Source organism: Myxine glutinosa, chromosome 6, assembly GCF_964187855.1.
Source record: "Myxine glutinosa chromosome 6, kmMyxGlut1.1, whole genome shotgun sequence".
Taxonomy (NCBI): Eukaryota; Metazoa; Chordata; class Myxini; order Myxiniformes; family Myxinidae; genus Myxine; species Myxine glutinosa.
In genome coordinates, this window is record NC_136266.1 from 140,258,502 (window position 1) to 140,279,065 (window position 20,564).

At 42.2% G+C, this 20,564-nt stretch overlaps 1 protein-coding gene across 1 annotated transcript in view; it reads right to left on the bottom strand.

The window, feature by feature from the left end:
- The window catches only part of LOC137430366 (uncharacterized), a 30,080-nt gene extending 11,070 nt beyond the window's left edge, over positions 1 to 19,010 (bottom strand). Inside the window, exons 1-7 of the mRNA XM_068121187.2 lie at positions 18,983 to 19,010; positions 18,703 to 18,757; positions 18,438 to 18,560; positions 15,657 to 15,727; positions 13,145 to 13,381; positions 9,010 to 9,306; positions 8,484 to 8,581 (exon numbers count right to left, since the gene is read on the bottom strand). Of these exons, the coding sequence (XP_067977288.2) occupies positions 8,484 to 8,581; positions 9,010 to 9,306; positions 13,145 to 13,381; positions 15,657 to 15,727; positions 18,438 to 18,560; positions 18,703 to 18,757; positions 18,983 to 19,010 (909 nt within the window). The remainder of the gene's footprint in view (positions 1 to 8,483; positions 8,582 to 9,009; positions 9,307 to 13,144; positions 13,382 to 15,656; positions 15,728 to 18,437; positions 18,561 to 18,702; positions 18,758 to 18,982) is intronic.
- Between the last annotated feature and the right edge of the window lie 1,554 nt (positions 19,011 to 20,564).

The window sequence follows — 20,564 nt, forward strand, 5'->3', positions numbered from 1 at the left end:
AGGGGTAGAAAAGATCAAGGTTTTGGATGGGGGAAGATAAGTGGTGAACAGCTGTTCTAAAGACCTGGAGGGAGGAATGGGATTGAAGAGAGTGGGGGAGTTTGTTCCATAGGTGGAAGTAAAGAGGAATGAAAGAGTGAAGGTGAGCAGAGGGATCTTGATTTTGGCAATTCCACCCGAAGAGGGTTGCTGGCAGATCTTGTGTTTGTTTGTTTGTTTGTGAACAAATATCTCAAAAAGTTGTGGACGGATTCAGACGAAATTTGGCAAAGATGTAGCGTATGTGACAAGGACGAAATCATTAGATTTTGGTGAAGATCCGGATTCGGATCCGGCTAATATAATTATTTAAGTGATTCTTCACCATTGGGAGATAGGGCCAAAAACGATACATAGCAGGATATCTCAAAAAGTTGTGGACGGATTCGGACGAAATTTGGCAAAGATGTAGCGTATGTGACAAGGACGAAATCATTAGATTTTGGTGAAGATCCGGATTCGGATCCGGCTAATATAATTATTTAAGTGATTCTTCACCATTGGGAGATAGGGCCAAAAACGATACATAGCAGGATATCTCAAAAAGTTGTGGACGGATTCAGACGAAATTTGGCAAAGATGTAGCGTATGTGACAAGGACGAAATCATTAGATTTTGGTGAAGATCCGGATTCGGATCCGGCTAATATAATTATTTAAGTGATTCTTCACCATTGGGAGATAGGGCCAAAAACGATACATAGCAGGATATCTCAAAAAGTTGTGGACGGATTCGGACGAAACTTGGCAGAGATGTAGCGTATGTTTATTCTTCACTATTGAGCGATAAGGTTAAAAACAAAATATAGCAGGATATCTCAAAACGTTGTGGACGGATTCGGACGAAACTTGGTGGACAGGTTTGGTGTGTGACAAGGAAGAATCGATTAAATTTTGGTGAAGATTCGGATCAGGATCCGGCTAGTATAATTTTTAAAGTGATTCTTCACCATTGGGAGTTAGGGACAAAAACGATACAAAGCAGGATATCTCAAAAAAGTTATGGATGGATGATTTTGATTAAATGTGATTCTGTGTTGTGATTTTCTGGTCTACTCTGGGATACAAAACGTAAACTGTTCACTTGTCGGAGGTATGCTCTCTGCTGAGTGTCGTTCTAGTTATTAACGCACAGGTTGTAAACCTGGTGCGTTATAGCGTTTGCCTGGGAATTTCTGTCTCTCCAAAAGTGAAGCTCCAACAGTGTAGACGTTTCTGTCGCTCAGATGTGTAGACAGTTTCTGTCGCTCAGATGTGTAAACATGACGTCATCAAATCTATATTTAGGCTAACCATGGGCTACCCCTTTGGCTGGTACGCGGCCGCTCGCTAGTACATAATATAGGATATATTTGTTATATGTTATGTTATAGGATATATAGGATATATGTTATATGATATAGGATATATATAGGATAGGTTATAGGATATATAAGTTATAGGATAGGAATATAGGACCCAAATGACCCAGAGGACCCAAATGACCCAGAGGACCCAAATGACCCAGAGGACCCAAATGACCCAGAGGACCCAAATGACCCAGAGGACCCAAATGACCCAGAGGACCCAAATGACCCAGAGGACCCAAATGACCCAGAGGACCCAAATGACCCAGAGGACCCAAATGACCCAAATGACCCAGAGGACCCAAATGACCCAGAGGACCCAAATGACCCAGAGGACCCAAATGACCCAGAGGACCCAAATGACCCAGAGGACCCAAATGACCCAAATGCCCCAAATGACCCAGAGGACCCAAATGACCCAGAGGACCCAAATGACCCAGAGGACCCAAATGACCCAGAGGACCCAAATGACCCAGAGGACCCAAATGACCCAGAGGACCCAAATGACCCAGAGGACCCAAATGACCCAAATGACCCAGAGGACCCAAATGACCCAGAGGACCCAAATGACCCAGAGGACCCAAAGGACCCAAATGACCCAGAGGACCCAAATGACCCAGAGGACCCAAATGACCCAGAGGACCCAAATGACCCAGAGGACCCAAATGACCCAGAGGACCCAAATGACCCAGAGGACCCAAATGACCCAGAGGACCCAAATGACCCAGAGGACCCAAATGACCCAGAGGACCCAAATGACCCAGAGGACCCAAATGACCCAGAGGACCCAAATGACCCAGAGGACCCAAATGACCCAGAGGACCCAAATGACCCAGAGGACCCAGAGGACCCAGAGGACCCAAATGACCCAGAGGACCCAGAGGACCCAGAGGACCCAGAGGACCCAAATGACCCAAATGACCCAGAGGACCCAGAGGACCCAGAGGACCCAAATGACCCAGAGGACCCAGAGGACCCAAATGACCCAGAGGACCCAAATGACCCAGAGGACCCAAAATGACCCAGAGGACCCAAATGACCCAAATGACCCAGAGGACCCAGAGGACCCAAATGACCCAGAGGACCCAAATGACCCAGAGGACCCAGAGGACCCAGAGGACCCAAATGACCCAGAGGACCCAGAGGACCCAAATGACCCAGAGGACCCAAATGACCCAGAGGACCCAAATGACCCAGAGGACCCAAATGACCCAGAGGACCCAAATGACCCAAATGACCCAAATGACCCAAATGACCCAGGGGACCCAAATGACCCAAATGACCCAAATGACCCAGAGGACCCAAATGACCCAGAGGACCCAAATGACCCAGAGGACCCAAATGACCCAGAGGACCCAAATGACCCAGAGGACCCAAATGACCCAGAGGACCCAGTCATCAGAGATGTCTGGGTCATTTGGGTCCTCTGGGTCATTTGGGTCCTCTGGGTCATTTGGGTCCTCTGGGTCATTTGGGTCCTCTGGGTCATTTGGGTCCTCTGGGTCATTTGGGTCCTGGCCAACCTGGCCAACCAAGGCCAACCTGGGCGGAATCCAAGTGGATTCACTTGACTTGTTGTTATTAATTTTGTTGTTGCAAACGACCTTGGAAAAACGCCATGATAAGCTATTTGCCTTAACATGGCATTTGTTCAAGGAAGAAAAACCCTTTGGGGAGACTGGATATTATTTGTGTTCATATTATTTTGTAATAAATATATTCTGCTATTATCATTATTCTTTTTATTACTTTTGATATTACAGTGCATTCAGAAAGTATTCAGACCCCTTCACTTTTTTCACATTTTGTTATGTTGCAGCCTTATGCTTACCAGAAACTATTCGAAGGAACTGCCTGCAGAGCTCAGAGACAGGATTGTGTCGAGGCACAGATCTGGGGAAGTCTTCAAAAAAATTTCTGCTGCATTGAAGGTTCCCAAGAGCACAGTGGCCTCCATAATTCTTAAATGGAAGAAGTTTGGAACAACCAGGAAGAGCTGGCCGCCCGGCCAAACTGAGCAATCGGGGGAGAAGGGCCTTGGTAAGAGAGGTGACCAAGAACCCGATGGTCACTGGCTGAGCTCCAGAGATCCTGTGTGGAGATGGGAGAAACTTCCAGAAGGACAACGATCACTGCAACACCCCAAGGATCTGGGCTTTATGGCAGAGTGGCCAGACGGAAGCCTCTCCTCAGTGAAAGACACATGAAAGCCCGTTTGGAGTTTGCAAAAAAGCACCTAAAGGACTCTCAGACTGTGAGAAACCAGATTCCGTGATCTGATGAAACCAAGATTGAACTGTTTGGCCGGGCGACCAGCTCTAGGAAGAGTCCTGGTTGCTCCAAACTTCTTCCATTTAAGAATTATGGAGGCCACTGTGCTCTTGGGAACCTTCAATGCAGCAGAAATTTTTTTTGTAGGCTTCCCCAGATCTGTGCCTCGACACAATCCTGTCTCTGAGCTCTGCGGACAGTTCCTTCGACCTCATGGCTTGGTTTTTGCTCTGATATGCATTGTCAGCTGTGAGACCTTATGGAGACAGGTGTGTGCCTTTCCAAATCATGTCCAATCAATTGAATTTACCACAGGTGGACTCCAATCAAGGTGTAGAAACATCTCAAAGATGATCAAGAGAAATGGGAGGCACCTGAGCTAAATTTGAAGTGTCATAGCAAAGGGTCTGAATACTTATGTCAATGTGATATTTCAGGTTTTTCTTTTTAATAAATCTGCAAAACTTTCTAAAATCCTGTTTTCTCTTTGTCATTATGGGGTATTGAGTGTAGATTGATGAGGGAAGAAATGAATTTAAACGATTTCAGCATTAGGCTGCAACATAACAAAATGTGAAAAAGTGAAGGGGTCTGAATACTTTCTGAATGCACTGAAGATGTGGCCTTGGAAAAATGCCACAGTAAACTATCTATACACCTCAACATGGATATCGCCCAAGGTGGAAAACTCCCATGGGAGGGGAACAAATGAAACCGGTACAACCTCCATTGTGTGACCCTTGGTCTTCCTGTCAAGTTTGGTTGAGATTGGACAAGTAACGACTGAATGTATTGTGGACAGGCAGCCAGAAATACACCGAATTATATATTTTAGTATGATGATGATGATTCCTTCTATTCTGAAATGGAAAGATGAATGTAAGATTTTCTTGAATTGAATAGCATTAAATTTGTCAGACCAACATCTATCTGATAATGTCCAGGTAAGCGGAAAGGGAAGCAGTTGCTGCGTGATGTTGGCTGTCTTCTGAGCAGATGGTACTGCACATGTCCTGAGGTGAAGGACAATCTCAAGAGAGCAAACAGAGCAGAGGTGAGAGCAGCACTGCAGGAGTTGCCAACACAGACGCTGCTGCCATCTGGACCCATCGCAGAGGTTGAGTAGAGGCTACTCAGGACCTTTTCAACATTCTCAGGTAAAAAAAAGGGTTCCAGTGTCAAGGAAACAGTGGGAACGAGGAGCTAAGATGGGGGCAGAAAAAGATTGGTTGGTCCCATGATTTCTGCAGGCTGCCTTGTATCGAGCAGAGTCGCCGAGGCAATGAAGCCACCTGAGGTGAGAGAGGAGACTGGTAGGGGAGCAGACGCCACAGATAGACATCGGATGACAACAGACCTTAGAAGTGAGAGAAGAGATTATTAGTTCAGCATTAAGGCTATCCAGATGTTTTTTGGGGATTTCTCGAGAATAGCAACACACTCGGTGTGAGCCTTGTAAAATGGCCAAAGGTTTCCTTCGGTCAGGTTAGTGTTTCCTAGATGATTCGATGAAAGCCTTCAGCCTTCCATGATTTTGAAGCATAGCATGGACCCTTTCATGTGCAAATTCGGATCGACAATACAGCTAGAGTGATCTGTTCACCAGCTTCCGAAGAATAATGGTTCGAGTTAGCCCCGAGAGTGGTCGGTTGGCCGTTTAATTCTGACCCAGGCCGAGTCATAGCAAAGACTCTAAAAATGGGAAGTGCAGTTTCCTTGCTCGACACTGAGTATTCAAAGATAGAGCACACTCAAACGCCATAGGTTGGAATTCATAGCGAGGAGCAAATTTCTCTGTAATTTCCCCATTCAGTACAGAGAGAAAAGCAATGTCATGAAGGTGGCATTTCCTGTACGTCTAGTGCTCTAGGAAGTTATGTCACTTCCTCTAAGCTCAGCGGCTATTTGTCTGAAGTCAAGTGTATGTTTGTGTGCATGTGGGTATGTGTGTGTATGCATGTGCATGTGTGCACATCTGCGTGCATGCATTATGTTGCAGCTTCTCCACGAGCCTCGAATGCTGTAAAATAAATCTCGCCCATCCACGTCCGATGGAAACAGTTCAGTTTGGCATTTTTAATATGAAATCGGCGAAGTGTAGAAACAAACGAAACCCATTCGAATTACCCTTTAGAGCCCTTTACAATTACCCTTTGGAACTCTTTAGAACCCTTTATAACCGATTATAATTACACTTTAGAACCGATTAGAATTACACTTTAGAACCCTCTAGAATTACACTTTAGAACCCTTTAGAGTTACCCTTTAGATCCCTTTAGAATTACCCTTTGGAACTCTTTAGAAAACTCTTTATAACCCATTAGAATTATATTTTCGTACCCTCTAGAATTACACTCTAGAACCCTTTAGAGTTACCCTTTAGAGCCCTTTACAATTACCCTTTGGAACTTTAGAACCCTTTAGAACCGATTATAATTACACTTTTGAACCCTCTAGAATTACACTTTAGAACCCTTTAGAGTTACCCTTTAGAACCCTTTAGAATTACCCTTTGGAACTCTTTAGAAAACTCTTTATAACCCATTAGAATTACATTTTAGAACCCTCTAGAATTACACTTTAGAACCCTTTAGAGTTACCCTTTAGAGCCCTTTACAATTACCCTTTGGAACCCTTTACAATTACCCTTTGGAACTCTTTAGAACCCTTTATAACCGATTATAATTACACTTTAGAACCCTCTAGAATTACACTTTAGAGCCCTTTAGAATTACCCTTTGGAACTCTTTAGAACCCATTAGCATTACACTTTAGAACCCTCTAGAATTACACTTTAGAACCCTTTAGAATTACCCTTTGGAACTCTTTAGAAAACTCTTTATAACCCATTAGAATTACATTTTAGAGCCCTCTAGAATTACACTTTAGAGCCCTTTAGAGTTACCCTTTAGAGCCCTTTACAATTACCCTTTGGAACTCTTTAGAACCCTTTATAACCGATTATAATTACACTTTAGAACCCTCTAGAATTACACTTTAGAACCCTTTAGAATTACCCTTTAGAGCCCTTTAGAATTACCCTTTGGAACTCTTTAGAACCCATTAGAATTACACTTTAGAACCCTCTAGAATTACACTTTAGAACCCTTTAGAATTACCCTTTGGAACTCTTTAGAACCCATTAGAATTACACTTTAGAACCCTCCAGAATTACACTTTAGAGCCCTTTAGAATTACCCTTTGGAACTCTTTAGAACCCTTTAGAACCCATTAGAATTACACTTTAGAACCCTCTAGAATTACACTTTAGAACCCTCTAGAATTATACTTTAGAACCCTTTAGAATTACCCTTTGGAACTCTTTAGAACCCTTTAGAACCCATTAGAATTACACTTTAGAACCCTCTAGAATTACACTTTAGAACCCTCTAGAATTATACTTTAAAGCCCTTTTTGAACTCTTTAGAATTACACGTTAGAACCCTTTATAATTACCCTTTGAAACTCTTTAGAACCCATTAGAATTACACTTTAGAACTCTAGAATTACACTTTAGAACCCTCCAGAATTACACTTTAGAACTCTCTAGAATTACACTTTAGAACTCTCTAGAATTACACTTTAGAACCCATTAGAATTACACTTTAGAACTCTAGAATTACACTTTAGAACCCTCTAGAATTACACTTTAGAACTCTCTAGAATTACACTTTAGAACTCTCTAGAATTACACTTTCGAACGGTTTAGAATTCAAGATGGTGGGGTAGAAAGGTTGTTCTTCTTCTTCCTTTTTATGGACGGATGGAAGGAATGCCTGGTGCCTGCATGGCATGGCAATGGCCTGCAGCCTGTGCCTGGGCTAGGGGGTTTCACCTCTGCAACTGGTTCTCCCCCACCCAGCAAATCAACAGTCGACTACTGCACGCCTATCCACCAACCGATCACAGACAACGCAGTTGTTCGTGAGCTACTGAAGCGTTCCGAGGCAGCAACTGCTGAGGTGGGTCAGAGATGGGTCCTGAATACATTTGATCTGGGTGTCTGCATGAAAGCCCTTCCCATCATCTGGCGCTGGCCAAATGAATTTGCTAGTCATGTAGTAACGATTGGACCCTTCCACACATCCATGAACTACATCGGGATGCTCACTGGACACAAGATGCGTGGTTCTGGATATGCAGAGATTCTCTTTGAGGCACAACTAGTAACAAGTGGATCTCTCAAAGGTGTTCTCAGTGGAAAGGCCTACGCAAAGTCCCTCTTTTGCCTCAAAACAGTGTGTGAGGCAATGGAGAGGCTGTTGATGGAGAGATTCACTGAGGAGGAGAACATCATGATCTCTGACCCTGCTGTGCTTCTCAGAATGACCCAGTCTTGCAACCGAGAGCACCTCGATGAAGCCCTCAAAGACCCCTCAACTCTACTCCTCATCAAAAATTTGCATAAAATTTGCATAATTTTGCATAAAATTTGCAGCAGTAATTTGCATAAAAATGGTATGTGGGACATTTTTTCAGCTTGGGGCCATAGCTAGTCATTTTCTACACATTTTTTCCAATCTAGAAACACTGATTAGAAGTATATCTCCGGGGGGTGCAGGGGGACCTAGTCTTCCTACTAGACTAATACTGTATAGCCAAATATTGAAGCGGCCTCACCACTAAAAATTAAAGGATGTCACGAACTCGAATAGTAATTGAGATCCCTGATCAGTTTAACTGATTTCCTGTGATTTTCAGACTGTCGGCCATGTTGTCCACTCGGCTTAAAATTCAGAGAAATGCTTTCATTTCAAGTTTATTTGATGAACACATGTGAGGGTCTACTCTAGACGGTCCACCCCCTGGTTAAAATGTACTTGATTACCTGAAAGACGGTTTTGAAGTGAGCCATGATGATCATAAGTGACATCATCACAATGATGACGCAGCCAGCAATGATGGGCCTCCAATCAGGAAGTGAACCTGGAGAGAGTTTAGAGGTTAAGGAAGATGTTTCATCGGGCATGACATCAAGGTATTTCACTTCCATCGATGGCATTGCCGGTTTCATTTCCTCATCCGAAGGATGGTCAGCTGCTGCCAACTGCCAGAACAGGGGTTTTTAGTTGGCTCTGATCCCTTCAGGAATCAAACCCACACGACATCGTTCGATGGTGAGCTCCACTTCCCCAATTCTGAGATAACATTCAAGCATTGATGCTTTTAAGATGCTGGCGATTTAGATTTAAAGAAAACTCTGTAGTTTGAGATGTTTTTTTGGAGGAAATCCATGAAAAGTAGAAATAATATACTGATAAACACCTATAATTTCTACCTTGATGCTGCTGATATACAAGTACTCCACGTAGCTGTTCACAATAATTCTAAGCACATCCTTGTCATTTGCCTACCTGTAAGCACTATCCTGGTCCGTGCCGTGCAGGTATCACATGTTTGAGGGGCATGACAGCAGTAGTATCCCTCGTCTTCTCCCTCTGCCTTCGAGAGCACCAGTTTCAGAGTAGCTCCATCCCACGACACACTCGAATATCCGGCTCGTGGTTCATAGTGATGGTCACAGTTCTGGCCCCGGTACCATGCGGGCCTCAGCCTCGGGTTGGCATCGATCGCGCAAGAGAGGGCGAAGGCGGACTGCAGCGGAACCTGTAATTCACTTGTGGATGGATGGATCTCCACTTTGGGGTCATCTGAAATTTAAAGACATGGGTCGGTCAGGTAAATGAGAGTGATGACAACAGTATTGCTGCTTCTAAAGTTGGTGACTAATTATTTTAGAAATAATGTGCCACCGTTGTTTTTTTTAAAGTAAATTTACGTTTTCCCTTTCAAAAAGTATAAAACATAATACAGGGAGTTTGAAAAGTCCGGTATCATGGGAACTGTTTTAATTTCTTATTCTTTTTTTTTTTTTGAGACAATGCCTATGACGTGGACTGGACATCATGGACCAATAAAATGGCCCACACACAATTCAGATTTAACACCACTTGAGTTTTTTTTTTCTTGTGGCGTGTGCAGTCATGTGTGCTTATAATCTTCTTTATTTATTAGACATCCTACAGATGTAAATGAACACTCGTTTTACTCTGCACGTGTTGCACATCACGTGCAGCGAATTTCACCTCCCTGCACCTTGTATTAACTACTATAATGGACGAGTTGTGTGTGTGTGTGTGTGTGTGAGGAAACTTTTTTGTGGAGCACTAGTGGAGCTTTCTGATGTGGAATGTGATACACCAAAATGATCGTCATGACCTCCTGGGTTCATTTCGCTAATTAACTACAAAGAATCGAGAAGAATTCCCATGTTTTAAATGCACGCAATGTTGAGGTGTATAGAGCAGCTTGATACGTCCTTCCACAGCATGGCATTGTAGTTACAAAGGATATAGCAAAAACAATGATAACATTGTAACAAAGCATATATTATTCAATACTCATAATATTAACAATAATAGCAATATAACTTGGCGATAATAACAACTAATGTATAATCCCCTCCCCGCACTGGCCAAAGCACATGACATGGGCTTGGTTAAAGGCAAGCTAATGCTCAAGCAGTACAGCTGACAGGTATGCTACAAGGCCGTGAACAACAATGAAAATTTGGTCCAATGGACCAACGGGCCCACTAGTTGTTATTTTAAAAATCGCTTCTGTACACCACCCTTGAGGCTCGGTTTGCAAGCCACCGTCTACAATTCCAATAGAAGAGACGTAAATACTCTTTTATGGAAAATGTTTTTCTCGTTTGTTTTCTTCTCAAAAATATGCCGTAGTGAACACACATTTATGTTAAAAGATTAGCCTTTAAAACCGACCCTCATGAAGGGGGTCGGTATCTATACATCTACACAATCTATACATATATACATCTATACAAATGTACAAACACATTTTTGTGTTATATGGTAGATTATTTACTGACACTTTGTCTTCACAGAATAAAGGAGAGGTGAATACATTTGAGAAAAGATAAAATTTATGTGAGCAGTCCGACTATAGTCTATACTCTGGAGTGCATTACAACACTGTTGGGAAAATATTGACTCAAACATAATCCATAAACTAATTAAATAAATTCAAAATGGAGTTAAGTCAGTTCTCAAGACAAAATGGGGTCACACTGGTTATTGATTATATGTAAAGACAGATTTGGTTTCTCCAGTCATACAGTACGACAGTACACCATATCTATGGGGATGGCACGGGGAAAAAATGGCCACCCATTCAAATGTGTACAAAATAGTACGCATATAAACTACTATAGAGTGAAGTCATAAGCATCTAAAATGCATACCTTTTATTCTTATAATAAGTGTAGTTTTATCCTTAAGAGTTCATGGAAATCCTTTGAAAGTGCTTTTGGTTTTATATTATGATAATTTATTTATTTTGTTATCACGTCTCAATTTATAAGTTTCCTGCTGGACTCATAATTTTGCACCCCACTGTATGTACACACAAAATAATTTCAATTTGAAACGAATTAAACAATGAGAATAAGACATACAATGTCATAGCCCCATGGTTTTAGTAATTTTGCTGTACGGAGTTAAAGGCTTCTAGTCGGCCATCTTTGGTCGGATTACAAAACAAAATCTTCTGCATATGTAATTATGTATACTCTCATGTATCGTCTTTGTGCCAATTTTGAACAAAATCGGTCCATGCATGTCCAATATATGCTTGCGGATGCACACACAGATGGACGGACGGACGGACAGACAGACGGACGAGACCCAATCCTTTCAGACTAAGTCCAACGGGACTAATAATGCAACTATCACAGAAAATGGTTATATGAGCTGTTTGAGAAGAACTGTACTTGAGTGCCCATGACAGACAAATCCTTCAGCTAGTTATTAGTCCCCTACCGGTGTACACCGGAGGGGACTATAGGTTTGCACGCCGTCCCTCCGTCCGTCAGTCTGTCAGTCAGTCAGTCCGTCAGTCCGTCATTCCGTCAGTCCGTCAGGCTGTCACGCAAAGAACAGTTTTCCGGACTTTTTTCTAAACGCTTAATGCTAATGATTTCAAACTTGGCACATGGTTTCCCTATGGTAAGTTACAGATCAGGTTCGAACTTCACGATGTTTCGATCATTTTTAACAAAGTTATGGCACTTTGAACTTTAGGAATTCTGATAATTCTGATGCTCCTTAACTTAGTGCCATTTTAAGTTTTAATTTACTTTAAAAAAGATTTTCTCTGCAATAATAGGACCGATTGAGATCAAATTTTCACCGTAGGAGGGACTCGGTCTGTAGAATATTTTAATGGTAATTATGACGTCACAGGTCACGTGGTTCGGCCGCCATATTGTTTTTCGTGAAAATACGAAAACCCCTCTTTCTCTGCAACGGCTGAACAGATCGAGGCCAAACTTTACAGGCAGAATCGCATACCCATGACAAACAAAAATGTCAGCGAGCATGACGTCATGCGTCACATGGTTTCAGAGTTATGACGTTTTTAAGCATGAACCTTTAAAACCGAGCTCCTCCCTCATTTTTGATCCAATCGAGGGGAAACTTCACAGATCTGTTCAGCATGTCAATCTACTAAAACGTCCTTTCGGAATTTGCAATAGGGCGCGTGGTTTGGCAGATATCGTTAATTAAACGAAAATATTTTTTTAAAATGGATATCTCTTGTTTATTCTAGAGTTCTCCTCAAGCCGCACCGGGCGCCCTCAGCCTCGTCTCGCGAACGTCAACAGCGCGACACAGCGCGCGCTTTCCGGAGGGGCGGAGCCAAGGCGAGCAACATATATATATATTCACATCGAGCATTGATCGTGAACCGGAAAATATAATAAATTACTGATATTTAGCGACTCGAAAGGTTGATTATCAACAACTTATTTTCTCATGCTTCTGCTGACCTGTCTGCAAGGTGTATAAATCGATGTCCCGAGTGCGAATCACAGGTGAGCCCGTCCTGAGGTAATTAGCGATTGGGAACGATTCAGAACCTGTGGGTAAATAACCCTTGGTAATTTCCCCAACAGTTTTCCAGACGACAGACTGCTGGTAGGGGACATGTATTGCAGCGCAATACTCAGAATGCTTGTTGTTATAAAATTGTGAAGTAAATATCATTATGATTCCAGATTTTTGAAACACCTCGCATAAAGGAAACATTTTATGTTGAGGGACCATTGAGATCAAAATTTTGACGAATGTAAAAATTCTGTCAAAGGTCATCTGAAGTCATTCTTAGGCCACACGTACCATTCATCAAAAAGTACTCGATCAGTTGAGTGATTGCGTCATCAAAGGACACAATTTGAAATAGTCTTACATTTTCAGAATATCATTTATTTATTTAGTGCCTTCTTTCATGTCAGGAATTTCTTATTTATCCACAAGGATGAATGTGTTTGACGTCATAGCTCATCTTCAGTTGAATTAGTTCAAAAATTATAAATGCCAAACAAGTTATTATCAATTATTTAGGTAGGCCATAAATAACGGGGAGTTCATGTTTTTGAAGGACAGGTGAGGGTGTGGAAGATCTCACAGGTAACGTTCAGCGTAACCACAGGGCTCTGCAACCCATTGTCATCGCTGCATTGATATGCCACTCCATTATCAGGTGGTTGAAGCAGCAAACAGAGCTCTCTACTGGATGTCCAAAGCTTGGCGCCATTCCGTAACCACGAGGTCATTGTTGTATTGGATGTTTCACTGACGCACATGAGACTCAGTTGTGAGTTTGCGGTTGAGTTTCCTTGCACTCGGATGAATGGAGTGGTTTCTGTAGGGAGGAGACATGATTAGCAAAAAAATACATATTTTTGTGTTTCCATTGTGCAGGTATGCAGACACATTCCATTGCAAGTAGTTCTTGGATTAGATCTGTGAATCTGTTTGTTATTTGAACATGTTTACAATTTACGCTTGTTGTCATAGCTGGTCAGCTGGCTGAATGTGCATCCATCTTTCCTCAATGTCCTCTTGTGAAATCTTCAACTGCCTAAGTTATTTATTTCTGCGTCGATGAAATACACACTGCACTACTACAGCATTGCATAATCTCTCCAACAGTTTTTCACAAAGAACCCTGTTGATGTTTTTTTTTGCATACAGTTCAGTGATAGCATTAGGTAGCAGATTTGGTTTAGTTGGATGATATGAGGAAACAGACAAATGAGCTCATAATCAGAGAAAAAGAGGTAAGATTTGGAAACAAAGTAGTTTTGATTAATGCCATATAGTACATTTAATACCATGCAGTACAGTACATTAATGCCATACAGAATAGTTAATGCCCATTGTTTGTAACCTCCTTAAGCTGGTATCAAAAGGTGGACCGAGGTCCTAACATTGCCCAAAGTAACTGCCTCGATTTTTTTTTTTTTCAAAATATATTTCAAGGACAAAGTGGTGATGTTTCTATTTGAAGCTGAGGTCATACCTTTGCCCCACAACCTCTTTTAAAAATTGTCACTGAACCCCAGACAGCTTGTTACTTCCGCCACCGAAGGCGGACGGATGTTATATTTTCAACCCTGTCTGTTAGTCTGTCGGTTTGTCTGTAAACAGGATATCACATGAAATTATGGGCAGATTCAGATGAAATTTGGCGAACAGGTTGGGTGTGTGACAAGGAAGAATTGATTAGAGTTTGGTGACGAACTGCAATTCACCATTGAGAGATAGGGCTAAAATTATTTCCAGTGTAGCTCAATATGTCAAAAAGTTATATGTACGGATTATGACAAAACTTGGTGGATGAGTTGATTATGTGACAAGAACCATCCGATTCGATTTTGGTTCAAGTTTGAATCTAAATCCTATCAGTGGGATACAAACATTAACTGTTCAACCCGGTGGAGGTATGCTCTCTACCGAATATCGTTCTCGAAACACAATGCAATTTTCAATGTTCACACATGATGGAGGGATTAGGTGAGTATCATATTCTCCCTCCTATTCAAGTATTTTTTTTATTGTGGGTCATGCTTGCATGATGCTTTGAGAAACTGCAGGATATTGAGGTTTTTGCATATATGCCAATGGATCACTCCGCACATGCTGTCATGTGTTTACGTATACAATTTTTCTGACATGTGCTTTGCATCCCTAGAGAAGGTCATTGGTGTTTTTCGTTTTAGACTTTTGAGGAACTGCACTTGTTCTTTTGATGCATTCCTGCTATTTTCTTAACGCATTTTGTGTATCGTGTGTCCTGGTCTTATGCATTTATTATGATTTGTTGTCCATCCAAGTTCAGCTGTCCTCTTGTTCGTCATTCAGTTAAAATCTTTGCAGGAAATAAATTGTTGATATAAATTGCTGTTAGTATTTTGTTTTGTAATTTTTCTTTGGCTTCTTTGCAATTCTTGGAACTGTATTCCCTTTCATTTTCGGATTGTACCTGAATCTTTTAATATACAGGTTTTATTGTGCAATACTTTCCAATAAAGTAATCAGTCATTGTATCTGTATCAATCATACAGATACAATGACTGATTACTTATTGTAAGCACAGTACTACGCAATAAAACCTGTGTATTAAAAGAGTTCAAGAACGAAATGCTTCACTGGGGAGGGTAAAGAAACTTTCAGGCCACCCTGCACTTGTACATGGAAATTTTAACAAAGTGAATTTGTGATAGATATTCAGGCTTCCTTTCTTCACGCTCATGTACAAATTGTATTTGATGATCATTGAGCTTTTTTATACATATTCGGGCAATCCTACAGTTGTTTGATGTGCCTGATTCAACTCCTCGAGGCCACCACCTCGTTCATGTTTCGGAAGGTAGAGTCAGGCAATGCACTGGTTTTTAAAGAACATTATGTGGATAGTTAGCAATTCTCTTATATTTTTGGTTTATCATATATAACAGGACAAGGGGATTAACCCCTCCTTGCTAACGGGAGTGCCGTCCCCCGGATCCGTAACAATATATATATATCTGCTCGTGGCTGATGTATATTGCAGAGCAGCTGTATTGTAACAGTGTGTAATAAATGGAGTTTTGTACACATATTTTAGATTGTTGTGTGCATGTACACATTTTTACCACATTGTAAAACCAGAAGTCCTGCCAAGGTTGTCCAAAGGACGAAGGTTGTGATGATAGACTGCATGGTTCTGTAAAAAAAAACAAATGAAATGAAAACATTGATTTCATACCGCAGAAACGAGCTTCACCAATTGTTTGCATTTCTCAAACAAGTTGAAAGATAATCTGAGATTTAATCTTGTTTTCTAAATATTAAGTAGTACCCTTACCATTCTCCTTCTGCAAGATCTTCCTTATCTAAAACAAATGCTGTATAATCTCTCATATGATCTGGTATGCAAATCTCAACTGGCTTGGGATTCACATAAGGCTATGGTATGGCAAAGGGTGTGCAAAATGATCCTTAATGATTTGGAAACATGCAAAGACCACAATGAAGAAACATACTGGGATCCCAATAAAAATGTAGGAACATGTGATAGATATACCAGGACCACGATGAAGAAACACACTTTTAATATGATGAAGAGCTGGCATCACAGCAAACGATAGAGATGCAGTACCAACAAATGATCTTTGATATTGTGTATCAGCAGCAAAAGGAATGGAGAGCGTTGGCAGCCAATTTTCTCTGAAATAATTTGCCTTTTCTTCCTGGAAGGCAAATCCGACTGAGAGCAATTTCAGTGCATTCCAAAAAAGTCTGCAACAGGTGTGTGTCCACTCTCAGGAGAGCCAGAAAACAACATCTGTCCAACCTCAAGAATGAGCTTTCAAACTTGTCTCCCTCCTCTAAAACCTGGTGGTGCCTTGCTAAATCTGTCTCTGGAATATGCTCCCCTTTCCATCCCTTCCCTCACTTCAAATGTCACCACAGCCAATTCCACTCGTGAGAACGCTAAATGCTTCAATCTTGTGTTTACTTCTAAATATTGTGTGCCCAACCCTCATTCTCGGTGCCCACCCTTCCCTGTTGTACCCGGCTGCTCCTGGAGGTTCTTTCAACCCTTACATCTGATTCATCTACTGGACCGGCCAGCATATGCTCATGTGTCCTAAAAAACTGCCCTGCTGCTCTTGCACATCCTCTCTCTACCCTTTTCACCCTACAATTTGCCCGAGGTCTTCTTCCATCTGCTTGTAAATCAGCCAACATCACTGTTTTACATTAAAAATGTACAAAAAGGATCCTCTTGATTACAGACCTATCAGTTTACTTCCAATCATCAGCAAGGTCATGGAATCCATCATCGCAGTTGATTATGAAGACCGTCCTTGTCTCCAACAGCCTCATTTCGATTTCAGACTGAAATGTTTCGGTTTCAGTTTCAGACAATCACCAATATTTGGTTTCAGACCAGGTCACTCGACCTTGGACATGTTGCTGCGACTCGCCCAACAATGGATGGAAGCCCTCAATGTCAGATATGAGATTAGGGTCGTCTCTCTGAACATACACGACATGACCAAAAGTATGTGGACACCCAAACATTACACATCTCATTCCAAAATCATGGGCATTAACATGGAGTTGGTCCCCACCTTTGCTGCTATAACAGCCTCCACTCTTCTGGGAAGGCTTTCCACAAGATGTTGGAACATTGCTGCAGGGATTTTCTTTCATTCAGCCACAAGAGCATCAGTGAGGTCGGGCACTGATGTTGGGCGATTAGGCCTGGCTCGCTGTCGGCGTTCCAATTCATCCCAAAGGTGTTCGATGGGGTTGAGGTCAGGGCTCTGTGCAGGCCAGTCAAGTTCTTCCACACCAATCTCGACAAACCATTTCTGTATGGACCTCGCTTTGTGCAAGGGGGCATTGCCATGCTGAAACAGGAAAGGGCCTTCCCCAAACTGTTGCCACAAGGGTGGAAGCACACAATCATCTAGAATGTCATTGAATGCTGTCGCGTTAAGATTTCCCTTCACTGGAACTAAGTGGCCTAGCCCAGACCATGAAAAACAGCCCCAGACCATTATTCCTCCTCCACCAAACTTTACTGTTGGCACTATGCATTCAGGCAGTTGCATTCTCTTGGCACCTGCTGAACCCAGATTCGTCCGTCGGACTGCCAGATGGTGAAGTGTGATTCATCACTTCAGAGAACGCGTTTCCACTGCTCCAGAGTCCAATGGTGGCGAGCTTTACACCACTCCAGCTGACGCTTGGCATTGCGCATGGTAATCTTAGGCTTTTGTGCAGCTGCTCGGCCATGGAAACCCATTTCATGAAGCTCCCGACGAACAGTTGTTGTGCTAACGTTGCTTCCAGAGGCAGTTTGGGACTCGGTAGTGAGTGTTGCAACCGAGGACAGACTATTTTTACGCGCTACACACTTCAGCACTCAGCGGTCCCGTTCTGTGAGCTTGTGTGGCCTACCACTTTACGGCTGAGCTATTGTTGCTCCTAGACGTTTCCACTTCACAATAACAACACATGTAATGAATGTAATGAACACATGTAATGTTTGAACATGTGTTGTGCATATCTACTTTTTTCTCCCAGAAAAGATGGTACCCGTTTCCAAACAGTTCTCAGGTGTGAACAAGTTTGAGGAAGAATTGCAGAAATTCATTGGTGGTTTTTCTTTACATTTTTCTTCTGCATCACTTTGACGAGCTTTTGCGTCTTCTTCGCTGAAGCTTTAATCTTTGGTAGTAAATGCTATCAGTTTGTGAAATATAACTTTCACTCACCTCGAGCTTTTTAACCAAAGGATGATTCTTGTCGATACACACGAGGACCATGATGAAACCAGGTGCAGCCAAGGTTCATCTGATTTAGTTGTTAACCATTAATTAACAGATGAAAAAGGATAAAAAGAAGTAGCAAAAACTTACCTTAATCTCTGTAGGCTTAAATATCCCAAAACTGGTGGCGCTGCTCCTGTTTCACACAATGTGTGCGTTGTGGTCCACAGACTTGGGCACTGTAATGCAGGGAGTTTTATTAATACAGTGGGTCTGGTGCAAAAGGGCCATGAAAGTGTTTCAAGTTATGGTTGGTCAAAGTGCAAAGTGAAACAATGTTCGAACAGATCACTGTTTTGTAAGAGCTGTGGTTATTGGGCCATAAAGGTTATTGCTCATGGATTGAGGTACATACAACTTCACAGACAGTTCACCAGCATCCTGTGGCTCCAAAACCCAAAAGTACGATTCTATGGTATGCAGGTTGCAAGTTTATCCTCCTTTTTTCAGTTGGATTTATGGTTTAGAAATTATCTGCCATCAATCCTCAAAGGGTAGCTTTGTACCCCAACCTCTCAGCCAAGTATGTCACCAGATTTATGACTCGCATGTTCCTCTCTTTCTACTTTGGATTTTTACAAGGCCAAAAATCAACAGCGAGGTAAAACTACATATGTGAAATCACAGCAACTTACCTTTCGTCCACGATCCAATGATGGCCATATTATTTTCGGGCTGTCATATGACGTTGACCTTCAACATTTATGGATAGAGTGTAAAAGAAGAAAATGTGTCCACATCTACAATCTATCCATAAAACTCAACATCATGAAAACCGAAGGATAATTATTCAAGTTATGATCAAAAAGGTGGGTTTTTTTGTTCATTTGGTCACAATCCGTAAAAAGTAGGTGAAGGACATTAATCGAATATCAGGTGCACAACTTCAGTGCAGGTACACTATTATGATGCAAAACCATCTTGGAAGGCCAAGTGGTCTTTGAGATTCCACATTGGCAAAATGGAGCTCATGAATTCCCCAGATGTGCAAGCAACTACGGGCTTATGTTGATCTGACACCTAGGAGGGGCGTTGTTGCGGCTTTAGCTTCATGGATGGCTGCCTCCTCATTGGTCAGTCTTTTATCCATGCGATGCTCATTGGGTGAGCCCATCTCCCGCAGTGCTGCCGCCGACCAAGGCAGGGTATCGGTCATCGACATCATCACTGGAGGGAAACGGATCCTGGAGTCAATGGAGTCCTGGAGTCGGAGTCACCGGAGGCTGCGTTGTGATGTACTTGGTTGATTAGACGTGATAGCTGCGTGGGTCTGCACCACCTCATGATGTTGTTGGTTGATTGGTTTTGTAAAGGTGGTTTTGTAATTTTGGTTTTGTAGTGGTGTTTGTAATGTTGAGTGTAATGTCGAGAGTAATGTTGAGTGCTGCAAGGTGTGCTTGGATGCACTGCAGAGGTGCAGAAAGAGATTGAGAGAGATCGGGAGAGAGAGAGACAATAAGAGAGAGGAAGACAGGGAGGATTTAGACGGAGAAGAGTCACAAAGGGGTTCAAATCTTCTGCACAAACACAACACATTGCCCTTTCCACTGATGCAAGGGTGGGGTGGAGGTAATTTAGCTGGACAAAATACTACAGATATAACTACACTGGGGCTCCTTTATGTGTTGGTATGCGTCTTCCCGGAACCTCTTAAACCGTAACAACATAGTAATACTTCTCAAATCAATGTAAAAGTAAACGGAAGGAACAAAAACAACCACAACCAAACCCATGACAACACCAATTATGTGTTGTAACATATCCTTACTTTATTTTACATTCTCATTGACATTCACCAGATATAGACATGCAATATGTAATTGTGAAGGACAACATACTGTGTTTTTGATTAAACCCATAGCGACGGGAGGCACACCTCGTGCTTTTGACAGGAGAGTTTATTGTCGACGATGACGCCCAAAACCAGTATTAGTTCGGACTTCTGAGTCACCCATGTTATACTTCTGATAAGCATTCCCTCTGCCAAGATGAAGGACCTTGCCCTTTTTGAGATTAAAGGGAAGCTGCCGGGCATGGAACCATATTCCATTGCATGGTTAAGATCAATTTGAATGATGGATGTAGCTGCGCAATCAGAGGCTGGACCATAGACTTTCAAATCATCAGCATACATCTGGAAGCGGTTCAGTGTTGTGCCCGGCAGGTCACTGATGAATTAGATGAAAATTGTTGGACCGAAGGCACTTCCTTGTAGGA